Raw genomic sequence first — 26,234 nt, 5'->3', positions numbered from 1 at the left:
ATCCTCTTAGAGAGGTTGAGGACAGTTGGGAGGCACTCTGAGCATGCCATTCGATGGTTTAGATCCTTTCTTCAACATCGCTAACAATGTGTTAGATTAGGGGCCTTCACGTCGGACTCATGTATTGTGGACTGTGGTGTTGCACAGGGGTATTCATTATCACCACTTCTCTTCAACCTATGTCTTCGTATGGTTATGGAAATTTTGAGATTTCAGGAATAAGTTTCCAATCATATGCTGACGATACTTGTATCTTTATTACAGTTGATAAAGTTGAGTAATCTCTTACTAAAACTGGTGATTGCCTTCAGGAGATTAGCGAATGGATGGCCTCCAATCAATTGCAACTGAATGCAGCCAAGGCAGAATTTATTCTTTTTGGTCCTGAGCATCACTCAATTATAAAGAATCAGCCACTCCCTAAGCTATTGGGAGTTGAACTTAAATTTTCAACCAAAGTTAAGAATTTAGGCTGCATGTAGCAGGAAAATCTTGGAAGTGAGAGCCTGGTGGGATCCAAGGTGAAAGCGATCTTCTGTTCCTTGTGACTCCTCCCACAAACTCTCCCATATTTTCCAGAAGGCGATCATGATATGGTGGTGGGAGTCCTTACAAATGCCCACCTAGATTATTGTAACAGCCAATTGGTGGGTATCCCAAAAAAACAGCTCAGTAGACTGCAAAGGGTGCAAAATGCAGCAGTTTGGTTGGTTTGTGAGTTAAGCAAAACCTCCCATATATCACCATCACGTCGTACGCTTCACTGGCTATCGGTTGATGACCGCATCAAGTTCAAAACAGCCTGCTTGGAATTCAAATGTTTGAATGATCTAGCATCAGACTGCATGAAAGATAAACTTCAGCAGTACCAACCATCTAGATGCTTACATTCTAAGGACTAGGCTAGGCTCTCCTAGTCATCCCCTCAACTATATTTGTTTCAAGAGGGGATAGAAGATTCTCAGTTTTTGGTCCTAGTTTTTGGTCCTAGACTTTGGAATAGCCTATCGAGGGAATTTAGGACTATGGATTTCCTGTGTCTTTTTCGTAAAGCTTTGAAGACCTATTTGTTTAAGTCTAGCCAGCCCCTTAAACCGATTGTCTAATATTAATATAATTATCCTTCACCTACGGATGGAATGTGATACTATTACAATTCTAGATACTTTGAGTAAAAGTCATCTGCGCTATTATATGGTTTATTCTGTTTCAAGCGCGTTACAAATACCTCAAATCAGTTACATCTACTACTTAGGCTCATCCACCCCTTGACAGAATTCTGCTGGCAAATCTATGTAAAGCACATGAATCTAAGCAGCTTCACAAGCTGCGGAAAGCAAATATTACTAATCTGTAATAGTCTTTCTGTGGCTTGTATCTGCTTCGAATCCCATGCGGCCACCAATTCTCCCCACACGAGAGCAAAAGGGAAAGATTATAAAATATATATTTTTTTATCTATATATTAATTTTACAAAGAAACACCATTCTTTCACATGTCAGAAATGAATCAAAACGAGGACATCGACCCGTGGGGATCATGGGTGGCCATACACGTAGCTCTCCCTTTTTTTAAAATTTGAAATAAACATATTTCCCACCAACCACTAGATGGCGGCCTATGCACAGTATGTGATTCTAAGCGGATGCAAGCCACATAAAGAAGATTACAGGTCAGTAATATTTAGAGATATATATTTTTGATCCTGCTGAGACAATCACGTGTTTAATACTGTGATAAATCCAATTGAGTCATCATGGATTCCTGGCGGTGACCTCCTCCCATGCGGTCAGTGGACAGCAACTTCTACCTGATTTTGACCCTGGGGGTGTCCATATGAGGGAGGATCACATGGGAGGAGACGGCTACCAGGGAAATGTTGTGACTTTATTGGATGAGACACTGTACCTCCTCCAACCTCCCTGGACCTCCTCTTCCCCATGAGGAATACCCTCTAATTTCCAAAACCTTAATGACCTATTGTCAGCTGTTTGTTCCCCCTGTAGAGGAAGTCGAGAAACATCTTCCCAATGCTCTTTAGGTTAAACCCCCCACCTTTGAACCAAAATACACAAAGCTCCAACAAAACTCCTTTTGCTCCTGAGGTATCTTTATGTGAAATTGTCGTGTCATGTAAAACCACTGAGAAAAACGAGCTAACCGCTTTGTCCAATGACACCCATGGACGCCAAATTCCATAATCACCTAAGTACTAAGACGGGGAGGATGAGGGAGTCGGTGCAAGTTAACAGAAGTCCGAAGCTCAATGTGCAGACTACTGCTACAAAATTACCTGCGTGCGGGACATTTAAAGATGGAAACCGCACTACTGTGGAGGTGCAGGAGAAGATGTTGGTTCCTATGCTGAGGCTTGCAAGCGTGGAAGACGCTTATCAGTGTGGCGGAGCACAGGAGGTCGCTGAGGCAGAATGAGAAACGCACTGCTTGGGAGAGTTCCTGGGCGCTCGGCAGCTTGAAGAGGCAGTGTTCGCCATACCGGGACCAGAAGGGAAGCAGACGTGCGACCACAGAGCCTCGAAGGAAGCCGGAAGGACATCTGCACAATCCAGAGTGGAAAGCGATTGGAAGAGCCACACTGCAGAAGCGCGAACAAGACCGGAGATGCTGGAGAGAACCAGTGAGCCAACCCATAGCAAGTGGGGACCCCCGGACATTCCGGCGACCGCACCAACGGTAATTAGAATGTTGTTAGATTGCTTATACAGAAACTACAAGAAGATTGTTTGAATGCAGAAAAGACAAAGTAGTACGAATTCATGAGATGCAAGTGTGGGGCACAGTTTGAAAAAACATTAAAGCAGAGAGATTTACTGAGCCAAAAAACGGTATATACAGTTTTGGTCATGAGGAATTGTGAAACCCTTAAGAAGTCCTGGCAGGGGAGTCTACCAGGTGGTTTGCATAGCTACAAGAAATACTAAAGAAGGAGAGTGTTTGCTAAGTTGGAATTGAGTAAAGAATCCTGGCAGGGGAGAATAAACTACAAGGAATATTAAAGCAGGACAGTGTTTGCTGGCAAAGGAGAAATGTGTCTTAAAGAGAGACTGTTACAGGAACATTGTGAATCAAGGAGAGCGACCATGCCATCCCATTTAAGAATTCAGGGGCAGGGAGCCGCCCTCTGGATCCAAGTTCTTTTACCTTGGAGAACATTTTCCGTTGGAGCTATTCTAATTTTTAGTTGTGAAACACTATTTGCCAATATCATGTTGAAGACATTGCCTTTCACACTTTGTGTGTTTTGTAGTGTGAGGGTCAGGATAGGATGTTTTGAACACAAGGACAGCTTTTCAGTTATTAGTATACTGAAGACAGATCCTTAGTTTTTGGTTTTTAGGTAGGGAAACTCCTCTTTAGAATAAGGCCATAGAGGCATTTTCCTAACCCATTTTCGTTTAAATAAGTTTTGACCAAAAACATGACAACTTTGTGTCTGGCTTTTATTTCATACCCCTCGCAATACTTTGTATGCTGAAATATGTTGCTGTAATGTTGTGAAATTAAATTTCTTATGTGTGTACTTTGATGAAGAACAATAAACTATTGATCTTGATTAAATCGGGCAATTTAGTTGATCAGTTTGGGTGCTGTGCCGCAGCTCATTGTGTGGTTTTTCGTATATTGCTCTTACGCTCCATTTCAGCTTTGCTGGATCTTTAACATTGAGCAGTCATTGGCATGTCTTGGAAGTTATAAATCCTTTTCTTACTTTCTGATAGTCTTGAAGACTTTGATGTGGAGGAGGAAGATGAGGAAGCTGTTATAGAGCAAAGGAGGCTGCAGCGACAGGCAATTGTTCAAGTATGTCTTTCTGTCATAGCACTTTATTAGTTCAAACTTTCATAGAGGGCATTCAATATAATCTGTATGAATGTTGAGTAAGCATGAATAATTATAATGTATCATGTGTTTAATGGTGGGACAAATGGCACCTTAGAGTATTAAAACAAACACATCATTGTATTATTCAAATGTTTTGTTGCTGAGACTACATCAGCAACAAATGATCTACATAGTACAGACTAAGTGTTAAAAAGAACACAAGTGCATGGTGGGGAGTATAAACCAGAAAGGTGGAAGTTGGAATATATTTGAATGGGGCATTGCTAACGGCCTGTAATAGAAGCCCATGAAATACATATGTTATATAGGTCAATCCAGTAGCAGTTAATGACTCGCTGTACCTGTGATTCTGTGTATAGTGGTTCAGTACTGTGTGTTTTCTGGGTTCAGACAGTGGTTCTTCTCAATGTGGGCATTAAGGTAACTAACTTCTTGTCCAGTTATACGAATATTTCACTGCAGGAGTCGTAGGGAAACCTAAGGCCCCAAGTCGTGGCACAGCAGAGTTTTGAAGTGATTAGGATTGCGATTTGAGTAATGAGAGCGAGAGTTTCGGAATGGAATATTTTTAAAGCAAGAGTGAAACATTTAAACAGATTCTAGCAGTGATCTATCTTTCTTTTAGTCCCAAATAGGTTGGGGTGTACAAGGAGGTTGAACAACAGATTGTGGGTGACAAAGTTGACAACTTTATAGAGAAAGGGTCTTTGAGGTAAGGGGCTATGTTAATACTGTAATTTTGTAGCTTGCATAGGGTGAAAGGGAATACCTTATTGTTAAGATGGATTCCTAGACCCTGACCTGGTGGACAGATTTTAGGTCGCAACTCTACTTATAGTGAACAGGGGAACTCTGAGAGGTTAGCTAAACCCAGTCAAGATAAGTGCGGAGAGTGGTCAAGGCTTAGTCTCAGGAGAAAGTTAGTTGGGTTAGGGATGTGCAATGAATGCACTCAGTGAAGCACACAATAATATATTTTAGACAGGTAAGTACAAAAATACTCTATTGTACGTCCAAAACACATACTAGAAAAATGTATCAAGTAGGTAGTAATATCACAAGATAGTAAATTATAAAACATATATGCAGTTTATCTTTTAGGTTGGTAAGAATGCATACAATAATTTAGAATAAAAGAAGGTAACTAATGATGCACGAATGCAGTAGAATGATACTAATTCACAAGAATGATGCTCCAACTTATAAGTCCATTCCATATGATGTATATAGGTCCTTGTGCTCAAAATTCACAAAGCTTTTTCTTAGGAGAGTGGACAAATGTAGGAAGAATTCTTGTTGTGGTGAAAATGTTCTAGAAGATTTTAAACAGATTACAGGTATGTAAAATATTTCTATCTTTAATCCTTTAACTGCCAGGGGTATTTCCCCCCAGTGCCAGGGCCTTTTTTGGTGATTTCGGTATGTGGCCATTCAATGGCTTGTAACTTTTTTGTTACATGAGATATCTCGGCCAAATTTGGCTCCTTTTTTTTCCCCACATGTAGGCGGTCGTAACGCCACCCAGAAATCCTAGGTTTCTGTAGGGGGGGGGGTGAGATAAAATAAGCAAAAAGGGCGAACATTTTGGGTTTTTTCAAAAAATGCCAATAAAATGAGGTACAAAGAAGCCTATGGTTTTTTTACCTTGTAAGAGCTAGGAACAAATGGTTTGCTGTGCTGAATTCGCAATTTCCTGGCTTTCAAGAACAGGTTGAGTGGAAACGGGAAAAAATTATTTTGATGTGGTTATCAACTGTTTTGTAAGAGGTAGGCGATTTTGGCCATTTTTGCCAATTGGACATGAGATGGACGGAATGGGAGAAAAGGGTAGGCAAGCCGGATTGGAGGACAGAAATGCATATATTTCTGAAAAGTAGACAAAATTCCAAGTTTAGGAAGGGGTGATTTGCGTAGGTCAGGACCACACTAGGTAGGGGAAAATGCCATAGATTTGGGGGAAAAGCGGGAAAATGATAAAAAAAGGTATGTGTTGGACATGGTTGGCTTGGTACGGCAATGGCTTCTATGAATTTTGAGAAAAGCAATGCTCCGCTACATTCCCCCGACTCTTGCAGTTAGGAAAGAACACATTTTTTGTAGTGTTTTACAAAACAAGCAAAACCACAAGCCAAACACTGAGCCATGGTACACAGGAGTTTTACGCTCATGGCCTGAACAGATGCACTTTGCATGTGTAAATCGGGAAAACCAATGTGGTGAGGAACGGCAAGCACACATTTTTTGAAAGAGCACAGGCAGACCTCTTCAAGGGTAGGTGACTTGTCCAGGTTACAAAAGTGTATGGTGCCTAAAGCAGCGACTAAATGTAGGTCACATTTGGGAAATGAAAGGGTTGTGTGACAAAGGGCACCAGCAAATGGGTCAAAACGTTATGAAAACCACACAAACACAACAAATGTTATACCTTCCCGCATTCCCACAGGTGTGCAGATGAAAACGGTATCTCGCATGTATGGGTGCACCTACCTGTGCGCCAAGGGGAAAGCCTAAAACACAGGTAACCCCAAGTCTGTTTCGACACCTGAATTGTACACTTTCTCCAGACAAGCGCAACATACAGATATGGGCCTCGCGTGTCCAAGCCACCAAGGAAAACGGGGAATCCCATGCATTTCCAAAAGGAGGACACCTGTGGGAATCCGCAGAGGTATGATTTTCGCACATCGGCCCAGAATTTATTACCCATACAAACTCGCAAAGTCCGAAATGTGGGAAAAAAACGCATTTTCCGCACATTTTACTCAGCTCACCCATCGAAACACACCGCCAACAACACATGGCCTACCGTTCCGCGTTCTCACAGGTGTCCCGATGAAAACGGTACCTGACATGTGTGGGTGCACCTACCTGGGCGCCAAGGGGAAAGCCTAAAACACGAGTAACCCCAAGTCTGTTTTCACACCTGAATTTTACACTTTCTCTGCACACCATACAGATATGGGCCTCGGGTGTCCAAGCCACCAAGGAAAACAGGGAACCCCATGCATTTCCGAAAAGAGGACACCCGTGGGAATCCGCAGAGGTATGATTTGCGCGAAGCGGCCCAGGATTTATTACCCAGAACGCCAGACAAAGTGAACATTGTGTTTTTTCCCCACCAAATATCACACTTTGTCTGGGATTGTGGCTAATAAAAACTGGGGCAATTTGCACAAGGCAGACCTCTGTGGATTCCCACGGGTGTCCTCTTTTGGGAAATGCATGGCGTTCCCTGTTTTCATTGCTGGCTTCGACACCGTAGGCCCAAATCTGTCGGTTGCCCACATGAAAAAATTGTGCTGTGGCGAAAGGCCCCTTTGAGAATGTGGCCTCGACCCCCCCCTCAAAGAAGCCTCAAAAGAGCCAGACTCTGGTCGCTCAGTCGGACGACACAGGGAAGTCGGGCACTACTGTGGTAAAACCTAGTAGTATGGGTGAAACTCAAGACTCGAGTCGACGTCAAATCATCGAAGTTTCCTCGAGAATCAAGTGTTTCCTCGACACCATATATAAAACAGAAGACGTTGAAACCCTCGACGACACATTTTTGACGCCTTTGTCGAAGACATCGTCAGTGTCTTCGAAGACTCCTTAGATTCCTTCGACCCAAACTCATAAACGGGAAAGGAGATTTACTCCTTTACCCAAGTCAGTCCTTTACCTTCTTTAAGTTTGTCTTCTATTTTTGAAGAAAGTGGCTCTGAAGAAGTAGTTTCTCCTTTTTGGAGTACAATATGGTACGAGAGGTCCCAGAAGAATTAATCGATCCAGAATCGAAAATGAGAGACCTATGTGATACCCTTCACTCTGCTAGTGGCATTGATGCGTCACCTGAGCTGGCGTTTGCAAAACCTGGCCCTGCAGAATATGCAGATTCAGGGTACAGGAGTTTAATGAATAGAGTGGTTGAATACATGGGCTGGGATAGAGCCTAACCCACTTTTGATCAGGATGATATGACTGACATACTTGATCAGGGCCCCACAAGGATCCAGTTCTCCCCTTCCATAGGGCACTTCAAAGAATGGTAGAAAAAAACTGGGAAGTTCCTGATACAATTGCTGCAATAATTTTCCAAAGAAGTATAGAACTTCTAGTTCTGATCCTGATTATTTAAGCAGGCATCCCACTCTAGAAAGTCTGGTTATTCAGGCTGCAACTTCCTCAAGACAAAAAGCATATTCATCTATCCCCCCGGATAGAGAGGAAAAGAAGATTGATGCTTGTGCCCGTAAGGTCTTTACCTCGGGTAGCATGGCTCTCAAGTCAACTAATGTCACCTGTACCCTGGCCAGGTTCACCCATACCCTGTGGGGCTGCATTTTGGCGGTGGCTAAACATATTCCGGAAGGCGAGGAAGGGGAAGGCTTCCTGAATATTGTCAAAGACGGAAAGGAGGCAATGGGGGAATGTCTCCAGTCTGGACTGGATACTGCTGATAGCATCAGCAGATCCATGGCTGCAAGCACAGTGCTACGCAGATTTGCGTGGTTGAGGAAGTCTGGGTTTGCACCAGATGTGCAGGCCAGACTTCTCAACATGCCTTTTGATGGCTTGAGGCTGTTTGTTAGTAAAGCTGATGAAAGCTTAGAAAAATTACAGACCTCTAAAGCGGCAGCTAAATCTCTTAGCGCCTCCATGCGACAGCCTCAGAAACCTTATTCGGGTTCATCTTCATGGAGAGGTCGTTCTTTTCGGTACTACTAGTCTTTTGGTAGAGGAAGCGGACAGGCCATTCAAAGAGGCAAGAGAAATGTTGCTCGTGGTGGACGAGGAAAAAGTGCAAAACCAGCCTCAGGAACAGCATCTTTGCCCTCAGCCGAGCCTGCAGCTGCCTCCAAATCACTCGGAGGCCTTATCACATAAAACCCTGGTGGGAGGCAGAATCTCTGAGCATCTGAAAGAATGGCGGGGCATTACTTTGAGGCGAATGGCCTTGCTTGACCTTGGTGTTAGGTTTGGATATTTTTCCCTGCATAAATTCCACTCCCTTGCCGTGAATTGCTCTGTGGGTTATGCAGTGTTTGGAGGAAAAATCTTTTTTTGAACGGTAACCAGTGTAGGGTTTTTAGTGCTGCTGTGATGTGCTCTCTCTTTGTGAGTTTGAGGAGTAGTCCTGCTACTGCGTTCTGTATTCGCTGTAGTTTTTGGGTAAGGTAGCCTAGCTTTCCAATATGGATGCTGTTGGCATAGTCTATACTTGACATGACAAGGGAGAGGATGGCGAGTGTTCTATGTGGGAAGTTGAAGAAAGATAGTATCCGCTGGATTGTGTGTAGGTGGAAGAAGCTCTTGTTTACGGTTTGTAACCACTTTGGAAGGTTTCCATCGATTTCTCTTTTTGGTAGGCCATTGAATGTGGAGTTGGTTCAACGGGCATGATCATGATTTATGTTGCCTCTCCCTCTTCTTCTCCCTCCTCCTTCTCCCTCCCTCCGCTTCTCCCTCACTCTGCCTTTTCGTCCCTCTGTCCCTCCCTCCCCCTGTCCCTCCCTCCCTCCCCCTGTCCCTCCCTCCCTCCCTCCTGTCCCTCCCTCCCTCTCTGCCCCTCCCTCTGTCTGTCCCTTCCTCCCTCCCCCTGTCCCTCCCCCCCTGTCCCTCACTCCCTCGCTCCCTCCCCCTGTCCCTCGCTCCCTCCCCCTGTCCCTCGCTCCCTCACCCTGTCCCCCGCTCTCTCGGTCTGTCCCTCGCTCCTTCACTCCATCCCTCCGTCCCCCCTCCCTCCATCACTCTGTCCCTCTGTCAAACTACAATTTAAGGAGGAGGATATCAATCCCCTCTCCCGAACCACAGAAGCCGAATGGATCGACCCTCCCACCGTGGTTGGCACGGGCGCCTGGATTTTTGGAGTACAGGAAGCCACGTGGCAGCCAATGGGGGGAAGACGGAGTTAGGGAAAGGGGATGGACTAATAAAGGGAAGGGAAGGAAAGGGAAAACAACAATGCATAAAGTGCAAAACTATACACCTGTATTTCCACCCTGGTTATTCCTGAATCTGATACTTTGAATATCTTGGAACCTGATCCTACTCACATAAACTAGGTAAACATAACATAATTATCACGAAACACACTGAGCACAATACATGAACCAGAACAGTTAATGAGCATGACTTACAAAGCATGACTTAATAGCAACACAAAACATTATAAGGCCAGTTTTGGGACTTGTAATACCATGTGGTGTAGCATATTGAATTTACATAGAGCAGGCAATGACACTGAGACCAAATGACAAATGACAATGACACTGAGACAAAATGACAAAATGCCCTAATTTTGGTAAGCACAAGCAACATTACATGGAACAGCATCCTCCACTTTTTGAGAGTGTCATTGTGACTTGTGATTGCAGGCTTAGCTGATTTTAGGTCTCCCCTGATTAACAAGCCTTATCCATGCCCTTCAATTCAGCAAGGACGTATTTCACATAACCATGTCCATAATAGCACCAAATACGTATAAGAATACACTTAACTGATTGTCCGGACGTCCCCTCAGAACGTCCGGACACCAAAGCGTGAAGCGTTGAACAATATCAATCACCGCCGTGACCCAGGAGTTAATCGGCCTTCAGCAATATAATTGAATACACACACATAAAGCACTTAACTGAGCGTCCGGGCGCCTCCTGCGGCTGCCCCGGACCCGAAGAAAGAATGCACACCAAGATCAGCCAGTGCTCACCTCCGCGGCTCGAGATATGAGCCTGCCGCCGCTCATGGCCCCGCGTTTCTCTCCTAAACTGTGTAGCGTGTGCCCGCCTCCTCCTCCTGCATTGCTGCCCTGCTGCTGTCGTTAAGAGCACGCCTTCCTGATTCACAATTGACTGAAGCTGTAGACAGGCGCGTTTACAGGGAACTAACTACACAATTTCCCTGTGCCTGCTGGGAAATAGTCTTATCTCCCTTATCTATATATTACACGTCTTTTCCTGCACCGCAACCCCTGATTCCTGACACCCTCCCTCTGTCCCCCTCCTTCCCTCTGTCCCTCCCCCCTCCCTCTTTGTCCCTCCCTCTATCTCTCTGTCCCTCCCTCCCTCCCCATGTCCCTCCCTTCCTTCCTCCCTCGCTCCCTGGGTCTGTCCCTCGGTCTGCCCATCGCTCCTTCACTGCATCACTCCCTCCCTCCATCACTCTGTCCCTCTGTCTGTCCCCCCTCCCTCCCGCTATCTGTCCCCCCTCCCTCCCTCTATCTGTCCCCCCTCCCTTCCTCTATCGCTCTGTCTGTCCCTCCCTGCCTCCATCACTCTGTCTGTCTGTCCCTCCCTGCCTCCATCACTCTGTCCGCTCGCGCCCTCCCTCCATCACTGTCCCTCCCTCTTTCCCCCCCTCCCTCCCTCCATCACTCTGTCCCTCTCTCTGTCCCCCTCCCTCCCTCCATCACTGTCCCTCCCTGCCTCCATCAATCACTGTCTGTCCCTCCCTGCCCCGATGACTCTGTCCCTCCCTCCATCACTCTGTCCCTCCCTCCATCACTCTGTCCCTCTGTCTGTCCCCCCTGCCTCCCTCCATCACTCTGTCCCTCTGTCTGTCCCTCCCTGCCTCCATCAATCACTGTGTCCCTCTGTCTGTCCCTCCCTCCCTCCCTCCATCACTCTGTCCCTCCCTCTGTCGTCCCTCCCTCCATCACTCTGTCCCTCCCTCCATCACTCTGTCCCCCTGTCTGTCCCTCCCTGCCTCCCTCCCTCTGTCCCTCCCTCATCCCTCTTTCCGCTCGTTCCCTCCCTCACTCCATCACTGACTGTCCCTCCCAGTTCCCTGGGCACCCTCCAGCAGCACTGCTCTTCTTTTCGCTCCTCCAGAGGAAAGTTGAGCAGGTCTTCAAAAGGCTTCGCGACATCGTACCATCAGCCTTCCAGATCCACAACTCTGGAAGCCTGCAGAGGCTGTTCCCAGGCCTACGGTAGCGGAGGACAGCGTTGCCCGCAGGGCAGGACCCCCACCCCAAAGCAAGCCTTAACCAGCCTGGACGTCGGGGCCCCCTGGTGAGATGCCGGCTGACAAGGTTCGTCACTGAGTGGAGAAGGATCACCACAGACAGATGGGCGCTGGACGCTCTCGCCCAAGGACACGCGCTGGAGTTTCAACGCAGGTGTCAGCAGATCCCTCCGGTTGCCTGTCAGGAGCAGCACATCCCTCAGCTCCTGGAAGAGGTACGGGCCATACTTCAAAAATGGGCAATATAGCTAGTTCCCCAGCAACTCCAGAGCTCTGGAGTCTATTCCAGGTACTTTCCGGTCAGAAGTCCTCTGGACAGTATGACACTGGTTTAAAGAAGAAATACACTTTTTAAGTGAAAGTGAAACTTTATTCTTTTACCGAGGATTCCCAGCCCGACAGGGGATATTCATGAGCATGTGAATCCATGCCAGACCCCATGCTGGAGAACTTTTGGAATCTGTTTCATCCCTTAAGAATTATTCCCATAACTTTTTCCTGCATCCTAAGAAGTACTTGGTGAACTTAACGCATGACCGAGCACTTTCATGCACGCATCGAACATTGAGCACAAGACTCCATTCATTTTAGGACTGGACTTGTAAAGTTAGGGTTGCCATCCCTGAAGTTTGTCTGTGCTATACAAGTTATTCAGAATGGTAAAAAAGAAAGCAAGAAGCGAACACATCAGTGAAGCTAGACGGGATCTCCACTGGCTGAGAATAGAGGATCGCATTATATTTAAGTCCTTGTGCCTAACTCACAAGTGTCTATAGGGCAAGGCACCAGCCTACTTGAAGTCCAAACTTACTTTCTACCATCCTCCCAGGACTTTAAGATCAGAAGCAAATGGGTTTATGACTCCCCAGAAACACAAGAAGGAATTCGGCATGGGCAGAGCTTTCCCCAACCGTGCGGCTGCTAATTGGAACAAATTGCCAAAGCACCTTAGATTGGAGCCCAATCTCCTGGCGTTCTGCAAAAAACTCACAACTGAGCTTTTCAAGTAACCCTCCGCCAGACCTACCTGATTTAGGCAACCAGTACTTTATGTATTTTTGTCCCGTCTCATCTTTTTAGGCTCCCTCTGAGTCTTGTCCATGTCTATATATAAGCGCCCCGATGCCTGCGGGCAGTCGGCGCTATACAAATAAATAAATAAATAAAAATTCACCCTTTTTCCTTTACAGATATTAGTGAAGTTACTAACTTTCTTCCACCGACTCCAGTGATTGTATATATATATTACATAGTGTGGTGCTTGTGTGGTATTTTACTATTTCATTTCATAATTCATTTGTGTTATTGGGTGTATATTAAATAGTGTATTTTTATATACTACTGTCTAACTGTAATACTGGGTGTTTCATTGTGTGTGCTCACTGGAGACCACCGATCACTCACCCCTCCTGAGATATAACAATAGTAAACAAAGTCTGTTCAGTGGGTTATAGAGGTTATAAAGTGTGAGTAGAGAGCCCATGAATGCAGCTCACCACGGTCTGGGATCCATATGACGTGGGACAAGATCAACAAAAGCCAAGCACAAGGGTCTGGACCCATACAAGAGCAAAGAAATATATGGTCAAGGGGCTGAGGCCCAGAACAAGTCGGGGGAGCCAAGAGAAAATATGAAGCGGGACTGGGACCCATACAGAACAAAGAGAAGAGTTGTTGAACAAGTTGGGCAGAACCCAAAGCAACCTAGAGGAGTCTGCGACCCATGTGCAAGAGAGGGTGGGGAGACCAACGAGACAGAGGAGGAGGGCAGAAGCGAGTGGTAGTCAGAGGTAGGGAGGGAGGGATGGAAGAAGCGAGCACTGGAGGGAAGGGGGTGAATATGCGGCGGAGGGAGGGAGCAAGTGGCGTGCCGAGGGAGGGAGAAAATTGCGGAGGGAGGGAGTGAGTGAGTGAGGGAGGGAGTGAGTGAGGGTGGGAGGGAGGGAGCAAGCGGCAGAGGGAGAGAGCAAGCAGCAGACCGAGGGAAGTAGCAAGTGCCAGAGGGAGCGGGGGAGCAAGCGGCAGACCAAGGGAGGGAGCAAGCGGCAGAAAATACACATTTGATTTTTTTCTTTAATTTTTTTGTATTTTTTATAGCTTCCAGTCATTGCAGGTGAGTTGAATTGCCCTCAGGCCCCCCTGGGCCATGGTCGCACTCGACCCAGCCATTTTGCAACCCCCTAAGCCCCCTTGTGCCCACTCCACTCACCCTTCCACCTGACTCCCCTACCATCCCTCCTCCTGCCCTCCATCCCTGAATGGCTTATGGAACTCACAGCAGTGCACCTACTGTGCGTCCACTTTTCCTGCTGCGTCTTTAGTTTTCAGGCATTGCAGGGGAGTTGAATTGCCCTCAGGCCCTCCTGGGCCATGGTCGCACTCGACCTGGCCATTTTGCAACCCCTTAGGCCCCCTTGTGCCCACTCCACTCACCCTTCCACCTGACTCCCCTACCATCCCTCCTCCCGCCCTCCATCCCGGAATGGCTTATTGAGCTCACGCAGTGCACCTACTGTGCGTCCACTCTTCCTGCTGCGTCTTTAGTTTTCAGGCATTGCAGGGGAGTTGAATTGCCCTCAGGCCCTCCTGGGCCCTGGCCGCACCCGACCCAGCCGTTTTGCGAGCCCCCAGCACCCCTTGTGCCCACTCCACTAACCCTTCCATCTGAATCCTCTTCCGTCTGAATCCCCTTCCATCCCTCCTCCGAGCCCGCCCACCAGACCCGATTTGCTCTTCCAATACCCTTAATCAACCACTCTAGGGCAGCCCTCTGCCCGTGCAGCCCCTACAGCTAAGGGCCCAAGGCGAAGGGCGGCTCCAACAGAGGCGGCTCCGGAAAGTGTCTGCAGGTGTCAGCTGGGGAAGCCAGTGGCCAGCCGTGAACCAGCAGCAACCACCAAAAGTAAGTGTGGCATGGGTGGGGAGTAAAGCAATCACTCTACTCCAGAAAGCCCTGCCACTCTACATTACCTTACAACATAGCATGCCAGGCATGTTACCTGCGCCATACTCCTATGGAACTCTCCACACAAGATCATTATTGCTAACACTTGATAATTATCAACCTGTGTCTATTAGGATAATACTGTGATCATTAGCTTCTGCCTTCTAGGACAGTAGGTAGAACTGTGAACACTAGCCTCTAGACAGGTCTGTGACTATTAGCAAGTGCCACATTTAGGTAGAAGTGTGAACATTGGCAAATGCCACATTTAGGTAAAACTGTGAACATTAGCAAATGCCACATTTAGGAAAAACTGTGAACATTAGCCTGCGTCACCTCTAGACAGGATCGGGAATGTTAGCAAGTGCCCCATTTAGGTAGAACTGTGACTATTAGCAAATGCCACATTTAGGTACAACTGTGAACATTAGCCTGCGTCACATCCAGATAGGATTGTGAATGTTAGCAAGTGCCACATTGGGATATAATTGTGAATATTGGCGTGCGTCACATATAGACAGGATTGTGAATATTAGCCAATGCCGGACCTAGATAGAAATGCGGTGATATTCACGTGCCACATCTAGAAGGAACTTGGAAACTTAACACTTATTACTTCTAGATAGCGAGGCCAATAACCAACCCACTAACAATTTCACCCCTCTGCATACACCTCTCAAACTCCAACCAAACAAAACCCTAAAGCACAACAAACCGCACAAACTTCACTACACCGCAACAACAAAACAAACCACACATAGCCTTGCACAACAGCACACAACGGCTACCGATCGGAAATCACCCCCAAGCTCAGCGAGCGGTGTTAACCGAACGGAAGCTGTCAACAGCACATCACTGCTCACTTTATCCCGCTCATTCCCACTAACTCGCCCCCGACCCCCAACCCCTTTCCTTTTCAGATCTGCCAGAGCACCAGGGGACCACTCCGGTGGTGATAGTGCGCAGTACAAATATCCATTAACCTTTAACATACATACATTCAGCTTTATATATAAAGATTGTTTCTCAGGATGAACTGGGAGCCCTTCTACAAATCTAATCACATCATGGTATTCTTAAGATATTTTCTAGTCTCAATTGCTAACGGTTTAATGAAAAGATCAACATATTTAGCTAATGGTTTCCAAATAGATCCACACCTCAACACCACCAGTATTTCTAGCAGGATATACTAATTATTATGAATTTTTGCCGAACTGTAAAAGACCATTGTCCTACCGTTTGTGTGGTTACAGAATTCATTTTCTATTTTAGGTATCATCTCCTTATGTAAAGCAATATCTGAAAGGCCCTTAATTCCCTGCTTAATCACATTAGAAGAATTAGTTGTAAGTTTAGAATAATGGCCTGGGACACATAACCTAAGCGTTTCTGCATCATATGTTTCCATTGTCCTTAATAACAATGCAACCCCTTTATCTCCTGCCTTAATAACAATCGTAATGTCCTTTTGTAAAATCTTGATAGCTCCAAGCTAAGCAGGTGACCTACGGTTTCACAGAGAGAAAGTGACTCTTCAGGCCTACCCCTCTTTTGTTCCCAATATTGTGTCTTCTTTCTTTTTTAACCCTAAGATTTCTCTCCTAGCTTTCTCCTGAACCAGTTTTTAGCGGCGGAACGCACTTTGAACAACTTGGATGTTTCAAGGGGGCTGGAGTTCTCTGCGGTGTGTGAAAACCAATTCAGGTCCTCCAAACAACCTATGACGTTTTAGGATCTGCTCTCCCAGCCACAAGGCCTCCAAGACAAGCATTGCACGCTGGCTGGTGACTTGCATCCCGGAATGCTAAAAGATGAAACTTTTCTCAACCTAAAAACATTCATGCCCTCTTGGTGCAGACAGTCAGCCTATATGACAAGTTTCCAAATTCCACTCGTGACGTGTTCTGTTTTTTCTGCAATGCATCATGGGGCTGTTTGGTTTTTCCCATTGCAAGTATGGTCCTGCAAGTCCCAGCATGCATTGGAAAACCCCTGGACATGCTTGAAGTGTCATGCAAGGTGGTTTTGGCAGTTATGAGTCAGCCTTGATGGTTTTTGGTCACCATGTATATCAAAAACAAAGTTGCAAAGCAACAGCTTAGGCTACCCCTCCTTCTTTCTGCAGATATCACTGTGCTCAAATCAAGATCAGATGCTCAATTCAGGTTGGCAGACTGTTGCAGCCTATTTGGACAGTTCCATCCGCCCTTTTGGCTTTGGGTGCTCTGCAGCCTCCCATATGTATGGAGAAAAGAGGGGTAGGATGTAGAAGTACAAGTTACTAACCATAATGACCTCTGTACTCCTAGTCCATAATCCTCTTTTCCCCATACTGCCAACTCACCGTCCCTACTAATAAGAGTTTATTTATTGAGCGCATATAACCTTCTGGCATCGTGTTGAGAGCTGCTCTGATAACATTGTTTTGGATCACTTGTAGTCTATGAATGTTGTGTGAAGAAGTACCAGCAAAGAGGGCATTCCAGTAGTCTAGCCTTGCCCTGATAATGGCTCTTGCGATGGTGAGGCAATTGACTGGGGCTAAGAATGGTCTGGCGCTATTGATGGGCTTTGTTGTGTAGGCGGCTGGGGTAGCAATGCAGTTGACCTGGCGAGTCAGGGAGAGTGACAAGTCCAGGTTAACACCTATGGTCTTCACTGATGTCGAGACCAGTATCAAGAGCCCATCTATATTGAAATTTGCATGTTGGGGGCAAAGGTTTTTGAGGACCAATAGAGACTCGATCATCAGAATCTGTCTTTTCATCGTTCAAGCAGAGGCCGTTGACTGCCATCCATGCTTGGATAGATATGTAGATTGTATTTAGGACGAGAGAGTCTTCTGTGTAGTTGCCAGTGAGAGGTAGCAGAAATTGCGTGCCATCGGCATAGTTTGTGTAAGAAATGCTGATTGAGTCCAGGAAGCCGAATAGAAATTTAGTAAAGATTTTGTAGAGAGTGGGGGAGACACGACAGTCTTGAGCACTCCACATGAGATGGCGTTGGGGGTGGGCACGTGCAGTTTCAAAGAAGACTCTTATAGATCTGTCTGCCAGGAATGAGGCTACCCAGGTCGTGGCTTCAGGAGACAAAATTGGCTGCTGAGCTAAGGTGGTAGCAGAGGATTAGGTGGTCAACCAAACCGAAGGCAGCTGAGAGATCTAAAAAGAGGAGGAGGAGGGAAGGCCTGCCTTCATCTCTGAATGTGTCAAGTTGGTTTTTGAGGTCCAACAGGGCTGATTCAGTTCCATGGCCTGGTCTAAAGCAAGATTGGCGTCAACCTAGGATCTGATTGGTTTCCAGATGATGCTGGAATTGTTTGTATGCACCCCGGTCTAGGATTTTTAACCAAAATGGGACCGTCGTAATGGGACGGTAGTTGCTTGGCAAATCTAGGTCTAGTGTAGGTTTCTTTGAGAGACAGGACCCACGTTTCCTTCAGGGACGTGGGAACTGTACCTGCTGAGAAGGAAGCATTAATGAAGCTAGTGATAAATGGGATGAGATAAGGGCTTCAGCGAAGTCTTTGATAGGGGCAGGGCACGTGTCTCCTCTGCATCTGGATGGCTTGAGGCTTTTGAGAATGGCTCTGACTTTGGTTTCTGAGACATGATGGAAGGAGGCTTCTTTGTGGGGGACGGAGTGAGGCAGGTTAGGCGGTGGATTGTTTATTACCGCTTGCTTGGAGATTATTTTCTCCTGTAGTGTGGCTTTCTTGAGCAAGGCCTTTTGGATATTGTGAAAAACCTAAGGTTCCCACTCCCAGGGGATCTTCCAAACAGGTGGCCATGGGAGGGCCGTGTTGGACCAGTAGTTGGTCATATGACTCAACGCATGGATGGTGACCACCCACCATCCATGCGGATGTGCAGCAGTTCTCTCTGCGGGAAATACTGTTTGGCTTCTTAGCAGTATGTCACTGCTCGCATTGAAGACTGTCCTGAAGAATGTGGTTCTAATAAACACATACCAATGAAACTGGGGTAGACGGCAGCATTCTCATCCAATTAAGCAGCTCTCACTCTGATCCCCTCATGGACTGTAATAAGTCATCAGGATCCGGAGAGAGCCCAGAGTCAGTGTCTTCATTATAGTAAACTAAGGATATTTGGTACAGTGAACACTATTTTAACCTTCGAGACCCTAGGAAAAATGTTCAGTACGTCTACAGGTTAATACATTGAGTTGTACCTACAATAGGCAGCTGAACAATGCCATAGTTCTCTTTTTAATTACAAATGAAAGAAAGTGTTCTGAGAGGGATATTCAGTAAATAGTCCCAAGATAGTGAGTTCAGAAGTACATAGCAGACAGTATACTTTTCTTCTCTTCTTTTTCTACCCACGTTTAGAGAAGCGTACGCCAGCGCAATCTAGAATGAGTCACTAAATAGGCAGCATTAGTGAGAAATTATGCTATTCTTGTGTCTCTACTGGTGGATGTACTTCTAGTCCCTCTTACTCTATGACCTCTGTTTGAATGAGAAGCCTGTTGCTTAGTACTATTGCACAGATGTGTTTTGCCTTCTTTTGTGTTAAAACTTGGCTATTAGAGCAAGCCCTGTTTACTTGGATATCAGGCTACCCCCTTGTGTTGTTTGTGTTCTACTACAGGCAGGACACGTTTTGTTAAAATATAGGGATAATGCAGGGCCAGAGGCTGGGTATAGCCATGACTCCATGATGGCTAGAAGGTCTAGGTCAAGCGCGGTGATGAGATCATGGATGTCGAGCACATGGGTTGGGACCGATCTGGCAGTGATCAGAGCTCCTTTGATATAGGTGGGGGAGGGGGGTGTTGTGCGCATTGATGGAATTTGGACGTGGCATTTCTTGATAGGGGTATCGTAGGTGGTGTCTTGGGTTGGGGCAGGTGGGTGGTCGTGAAAGGCCTGCAAGGTATAGGTTGAACTAGGGAATTGTGGTGATATTTTAGGGGAGTTCGATATTTCAGAGGTTTCTCAGTTGTGAGGGCCGAGGTATGGTTATTTAGCCTTAGGTTTCTGATGCAGATGGGTTGTGCAGATGTAGCATGACTGTAACTGGCTATTCTGGAGTGGAGTCGCTTGTTTCTAGTAATGATGGGGCGGGGGGCAGCATGAGGCCCAGGAGTCTGAGGCTTTGTTGGGTCATATATGATGCCCTTGAGGACTTGAGCTGAGCCTGTGGAGTTGTGGTGGGGCACTGATATTGATGTGGGAGCTGTTGTATGGTGAGCGAGCGTCTACGGCGTGGGGATCCGCTATGAGAGCATCCAGATGGGCATCATCGTTCCTAGTAGCACTGGGGAAGCACATGGTCTTTGCAGTTGCATTCGATAGGTTGGGAAGACCAGGGAGATGTTTTGGTGGGCCAGTATGGAGGATTGCCATGCTTCGCCTCATGGTACAGTGTGGGCGATTTGATGAATGAGAGCTCTGCATGAAATTTACAATTGGAATCTGCAACATTAGAGTGGCAACCAGATGCACGCTTACCTTCATGTGACGGATGGGTCATCTACTTAGCGTTGCTTCGTACAGGGCTGGCAATGCTGTTTTTCATTGTGCTGCGGAGAGCTGCAGATTATTCCTTGGGCCTTAAGAATCAGCCTTGGGAAAAGGCAGCATCGCCATCCGGCTCGGTGCAGGGCTGGCCATTTATTCCAAAGTTGCCCAATCAGGAAGCTTTGTGTTTCTGTCCACAATGCTAGTTATTTCGTTCATCGTAACAGCAGCCATCTTTATATTTGCAGCCTCATCTATATTGTCAATGTCATCAAGAGTCTGGTGGAGGGGAAGGTGTACCAGAGAGAGCTGTGGCTGGAATGCTCTGGAAAGCTCCATGCTTATTAGTGTCCTTGCAGCAGTTGTGGCAGGGAGCATTTGCAAGGGATGGTCCATGAATGGCTTGTGTACCCGCATGCACTTTGCTGCTTTTATTTTTAAAATGAATGGAACTGTGTATCGTGATCCGGTCCCTTTCACTACTAGGGTGACATCCCAGAAATATGGAGGAAAGGACTGCGGACTATGGGTTGGTACCTCAGATTTTATTTAGGAAGGACAGATTTATTAAGAAAAATCTACAAGTTTGTTTGGTGGTCTAACTCTTAAGAACATAAATATTAAAGTCCTCTTTCAAGAGATGTATTTTTTGGTATTCATTTTTGTTTCATTTGTGGTAAATCGCTACCGCAATAAATACATGGTTGCTTGTTAAGATTTAGAAGCAGCTTTGATTTCATGTCAAAGACATGTGTAACTATTTGCAGACTTGCCATGTGGGTTATGCAGCATGCATTTTGTAAACTTTAACTTGCGTTTCGGCTCGAGAACTGATGCAAACTTGGATCGGTTAGTTATTGAAAATATTTTTGGGCAGATAAAATGACATTTCGAACGGATTGTGTCCTCCCACGTATTCCTTATCTTTTGATAACTCCTTTCCAGCTTCAGCTACTTCAGAAAAAAAACATTTTGTCAGAGGGCGCTGTGCGTCGATCCCTTCGACTCAATGTCCCTCAAGGGCCTCTGTCTCAAGATCAATGTCATCACCAGTATATATAGCATGCGCAGCGCCCGCGGGCTTCAGTTCCGTTTTTCCGAGCTATCACGTTTAAAGAATTACAGCACGCTTTGTTATTTCAAAATAAAAACGTCGACACTGGAGAGAAAATGTCTTTGTCCGATCCATCGACACCGAAGACCGTATTCAAGAAATTGCACGATTGCGGTGTCAAAATGTCGATCACTGACCCTCATCGAGTGTGTCTGTGGTGGCTGGGCACAGAGCATCGAACAGCTGATTGAGACTCCTATCCAGCAATGACTGGTAATGCTCTAAAAGAGCGTAGGTGGAAATTAGCGTCTTGGATGACCCCTTTGAAATCCCCTTCATCCTAATCTAAAATTCGATCTTCTGACTAGTTGAGAGTAGAGGCTCCTCAGAGAAAATCTTCCGAAAAACGATCTCTCTCCAGGAGTGGGTCTCGCCATTCTTCGTCTTCGACTAAAAAGTCGAAAAAGAGGCGTTACAGATCTCCATCGTCCTCTAGTGATTCCTCGCCTGAGAGAATTTCATGTCCGATTAAACCCTCTACTCCTGCCAAATTGGAAGAGTTTCGGATGGAGATGTGAAAAATATTCGAGAAGACCCCAGCCCACTCAAAGTTCAAGGAAAGAAGCCATGCTCCGGTCGTCCTGCATAAAGGAAGCAAAGGGAAGGTAACGGCAAAGTCCCTCGAGCCCGGGACATAAGCCATGGACATATCAAGAGCCACAGATGCCTCGACCCAACAAAATTTTGCCGAAGGCTTCTTCGAATTGAGGGTCTAGCCCGTCGAGGGCGTTGTCTGCAAAAAAGGCGTCATCGACACCATCAGTGTCGAGGCAAATGATGCTGTTGGCGTCAAGATTGTCTTTGTCTCCAGTGTCGAATGCTGACGTAATTCATCTCGAAGCAGCCATCAACGGGCTCAAAGCCATCAACACCTTTAGCTAAGCAGGTGGAGAATATGTACAAACCTACACAGAGAAGATTTCTTTAAACCTTTATCATCAATTTATGAAGAGCATGAGCCTTCTGATGGGGACACTCCACCCTTTGGCCTGGCGTTTGGTACCCTTAACGTGCCAGAGGCCCTGGTGTTCTGGTGTCAGAGTCCAAAATGAAGGACTTGTACGAGAGCCTCCAAACAGCCAGTGGTGTGGATACATCACCTGAATTGAATTTGCAAAACCAGACCCTTCAGACCATGCAGAAGCCTCCTATAGGCAACTCATGAACATGACTTTCTAGGTTGGAGCAGATTTAACGGATATCCTGGACCAGGGTACACAAAATGATAAAATCCTTCCTTTTCATGTTGCCCTTCAAAAAAGGGTTAAGACAGATTGGGAGACACCTGAGACAATTCGTGCAGTGAACAAGAACCTCACCAAAAACTATACGCCATCTGGAAGCGACCCTGAATATTTGGCAAAGCACCCTACGACCGAAAGCCTGGTGGTTCAGGCGGCGACGTCCTCTTTCAAACAGGCCGCATATCCCAGTATCCCTCCTGACAGATACGATAAGCGAGTGGACGGTTGGGCAAGATTTTTTTTTTCTGCATGCAACATGGCATTCAAATCTGCCAACCCCACTTGCGCCTTCGCAAAATTCACATTTCCTCTGTGGCATTGTATAGCAATGGCGGCTGACCACATTCCCAAGGCGGAATAAAGAGGCGGCTACCTGGCTATCACAAGTGACGGAAAATAGGCTATGTACGAGTCTCTACAGTCAGGAGTGGCTATGGCTAACACCATCAGTAGATCCATGGCACGAAGTACCGTACTACATAGATTTGTGTGGTTGTGAAAATCAGGATTTGCATTGGACGTGCAGTCCAGACTTCTCAAAATGCCCTTTGACAGCACTGGACTGTTTGGCCGCAAGGCTGACGAAGGCCTGGAGAAGCCGCAGTCCTCTAAGAGGGTGGCAAAATCACTTGGCTTTGCAATCAGACAGCCACAGCAATCTTACCCCAGTGGATCTTCTTGAAGGGGTAAGTCCTTTCACTTCTATTCCTCAGTTGGTAGAGCAAGGGGACAGGCTAGTCATACACGCCAAAGAAATGTCCCTCGTGGTGGACGAGGGAGAGGTACTAAGTCTGCCCAAAGAGCGGTTGCTTTACCATCAGCCACTGTTACAGCCACCTCAAAACCTCTCTGAGGGCTGGGGAGAATAGCTTTGGGGCAACACGCTTGTCTTGGAAGCAAGATGACACGGAGCAACACAGGTTCGATCCCCAAGTCCGCGCTTAGAAACCTCTGGGTATTAAGCGTGTTTTAAATAACCAATTACAAATACACAAGACCCCAGTGGGAGGCAGACTGTCTCAGCATCTGCAAGAATGGCAAGAATGGCAGGGCATTACTTCAGATACTTGGGCATTAGAAATGTAGCCCAGAGTTACTACCTCCCATTCCTCCCATTCATAAAAAGACCTCAATCATCCACTGGGGAACCACTCACTCAGAAGGTCGGATCTGTTCCTTGTGCAGGAACTGTTAAGCCTGCTAGAGAAAGGTGCTATAGAACCAGTACCTGTAGTGGAATAGAACATAGGGTGGTGTTCCCCATACCTTCTAATCCCCAAGAAGAACATGGGATTGAGACCCATCTTGGACTTGAGATATTTGAACAAGTTCCTCAGGAAGGACAAGTTCAAGATGGTTACCCTTTCTCAAATCCTTCAAGCCCTCCAGCTTCAGAATTGCATGGTGTCATTGGACCTTCCGGGTGCTTACCTTCATGTGCCTATCCATCACAAGCCCAAGGTACCTGAGGTTGGCGGTTCTCATTCTCATTTTATAGTTCTGCTATTTGGGCTGACCTCCGCCCTGAGGGTTTTCACCAAGTTAATGGCAGTTGTGGCAGGAAAGGGGGATTCACGTCCACCCCTACCTGGATGATTGGTTGTTCAGGGCCCGTTCTCCCGAACAAGCCCTGGAACATCTCGGCATCACCTGCTATTCTCTCCACAAACTGGTCTTCTCCCACTATTTTAAGAAGCCCCACATGATACCATCACAAAGACTCAGTTCAACCGAGCAGTCGTGGATGCATCCTCAGGGAATGCCTCGCCACCCGAGGTGAGGGCTAAACACATTCAGCAGATGGTCTCCAAATTCCCGAGTGCCCAGTGTCTTAGGCCTTCAATTTTCTAAGGCTGCATGGCCTCATAACTGTTAGGCAAGATGGTATGTAACCCTGTGGGAGACGACACCAACCTTGTCCTCTTGGTAATGGGTAACCCATCTATTGGTATAGGTCTGTACTACACAAATTGGTAGAGTGACTGAGCAGCCAGACTTCTCTCAAGAGGGGTAAATGTGAGCTTTAGAGATGCAACATAGAGATCCACAAGTACAAGTATCCAAATAACACTTATACTCAAAGTTTTCTAGTAAAATAATTATTTAACAGTCACTTTTAAATAAGCCTTCTTTAGAAAGGGCAATATACAACAATAAAAAAATACACTTCATAATGTACCCTTAGATTTAAGTTAAGCAAGTAGATACCGTTTTGGGGAGACAGAGAGACAGACACAGAGAGACAGACACAGAGAGACAGACACAGAGAGACAGACACAGAGAGACAGACACAGAGAGACAGACACAGAGAGACAGACACAGAGAGACAGACACAGAGAGACAGACACAGAGAGACAGACACAGAGAGACAGACACAGAGAGACAGACACAGAGAGACAGACACAGAGAGACAGACACAGAGAGGCAGACACAGAGAGGCAGACACAGAGAGGCAGACACAGACACAGAGAGGCAGACAGAGAGGCAGACACACCCAGTCACACTCACACCCAGTCACACTCACACACAGTCACTCTCACACTCACACACAGTCACTCTCACACTCACTCACAGTATCACTTTTATACACTTAATGAAATACTGAGGTTAAGGAAAAAGGTTGGCAGGTTCTCGGAGCATGTGAATACTTTACAATCTCCCAAAGAAGTCTAGGTTAGACCTTTCCCAGCGATACAAGTTCTGGACCACCTATTAGGGACAGTTAAAACCAGTCAATGGGTCAGAAGAGTCTGCAGGGAGCCAGGACAGCCAAAGTCAATTTGAACAGTTAGGCTTGTGAAGGACAGAGCTGCAAGCAATTCTGCAAAAAGCAGCTACTTCAAGTCTCCAGTGAGAACAAGCAAGCTACAGACACAAGAAACCCCTTTAGTCAAGACAGTACCTTAGGTTTGAAGAAGAGGATCCAGCTGGCTTTTGTTCTGGTAGCAGTCCTGCAGATCCTGGGTTCCTGGGCCTCCGTCGTGGGGACAAGAGAGAGGACATCTAAAGGACACCTGCTGAAGGTCATCAGTGGCTATGGGCTCTTTTCAAATCAGCGGCACTCTGTGGTTTCAGCTGCAGGTCAATAGCACCACTGCGTTTCTTGGACACTTGATGGGCTTCCCTTCCTTCTGGGGTCCAGCACTCTGTTTAAGTGGATCAGGCTTGTGTCGTCCTGCTTCGGGAGGGTCCTCAGGATGTTCCTGGAGCTCGGGTATGGCTTGAAGACGATGCACTCAATTCTGTTCAGGTGTTCCTGACCCCTGGAACTCGGTTCCAGCAACAGCAAAGAAGTACAGCCAGCAGGGAGAGGTGTTGCAGTAGAGTTTGTCTTGGGGTCAGTTGGTCCCACCAATCCAAGGGAAGAAGTCATCCGTTCCGGGCTTCTCTAGTCGATACAAAGTTGGAGCTTCAGCACTGCATCAGGGCTTCACTGGGCAGTTCAACGGTCCAGAAGGGTACAGCAAGCTTCTCTACCAAGTTCTTTCATCAGATGTTTCTTCCAGTGGTCGACTCTGCCTTCTGTTCAAGAGACCTCGCCTTTTATGCAGGTTTCTCCCATTCATGCACAGCCTAGCTGTCACTCACACAGCAATTTGGCTGTACTGAAAGGACAATCAGCCAGCGAACCACGA

General features: G+C 46.5%; 1 protein-coding gene across 10 annotated transcripts in view; it reads left to right on the top strand.

The window, feature by feature from the left end:
- The window catches only part of PRP4K (pre-mRNA processing factor kinase PRP4K), a 1,306,928-nt gene that overhangs the window by 548,741 nt on the left and 731,953 nt on the right, over window positions 1-26,234 (top strand). For all 10 annotated transcript variants that reach the window (XR_011274234.1, XR_011274233.1, XR_011274232.1 and 7 more), the window contains one exon: window positions 3,742-3,823. Coding sequence is in view for 4 of the 10 variants with exons in the window: in XM_069613497.1 (XP_069469598.1) it covers window positions 3,742-3,823 (82 nt within the window). In the remaining 6 variants the exon portion in view is untranslated. The remainder of the gene's footprint in view (window positions 1-3,741; window positions 3,824-26,234) is intronic.

This window comes from Ambystoma mexicanum, chromosome 5p, assembly GCF_040938575.1.
Source record: "Ambystoma mexicanum isolate Mex_15411 chromosome 5p, UKY_AmexF1_1, whole genome shotgun sequence".
Taxonomy (NCBI): domain Eukaryota; kingdom Metazoa; phylum Chordata; class Amphibia; order Caudata; family Ambystomatidae; genus Ambystoma; species Ambystoma mexicanum.
This window is presented reverse-complemented; position numbering and strand designations above follow the sequence as displayed.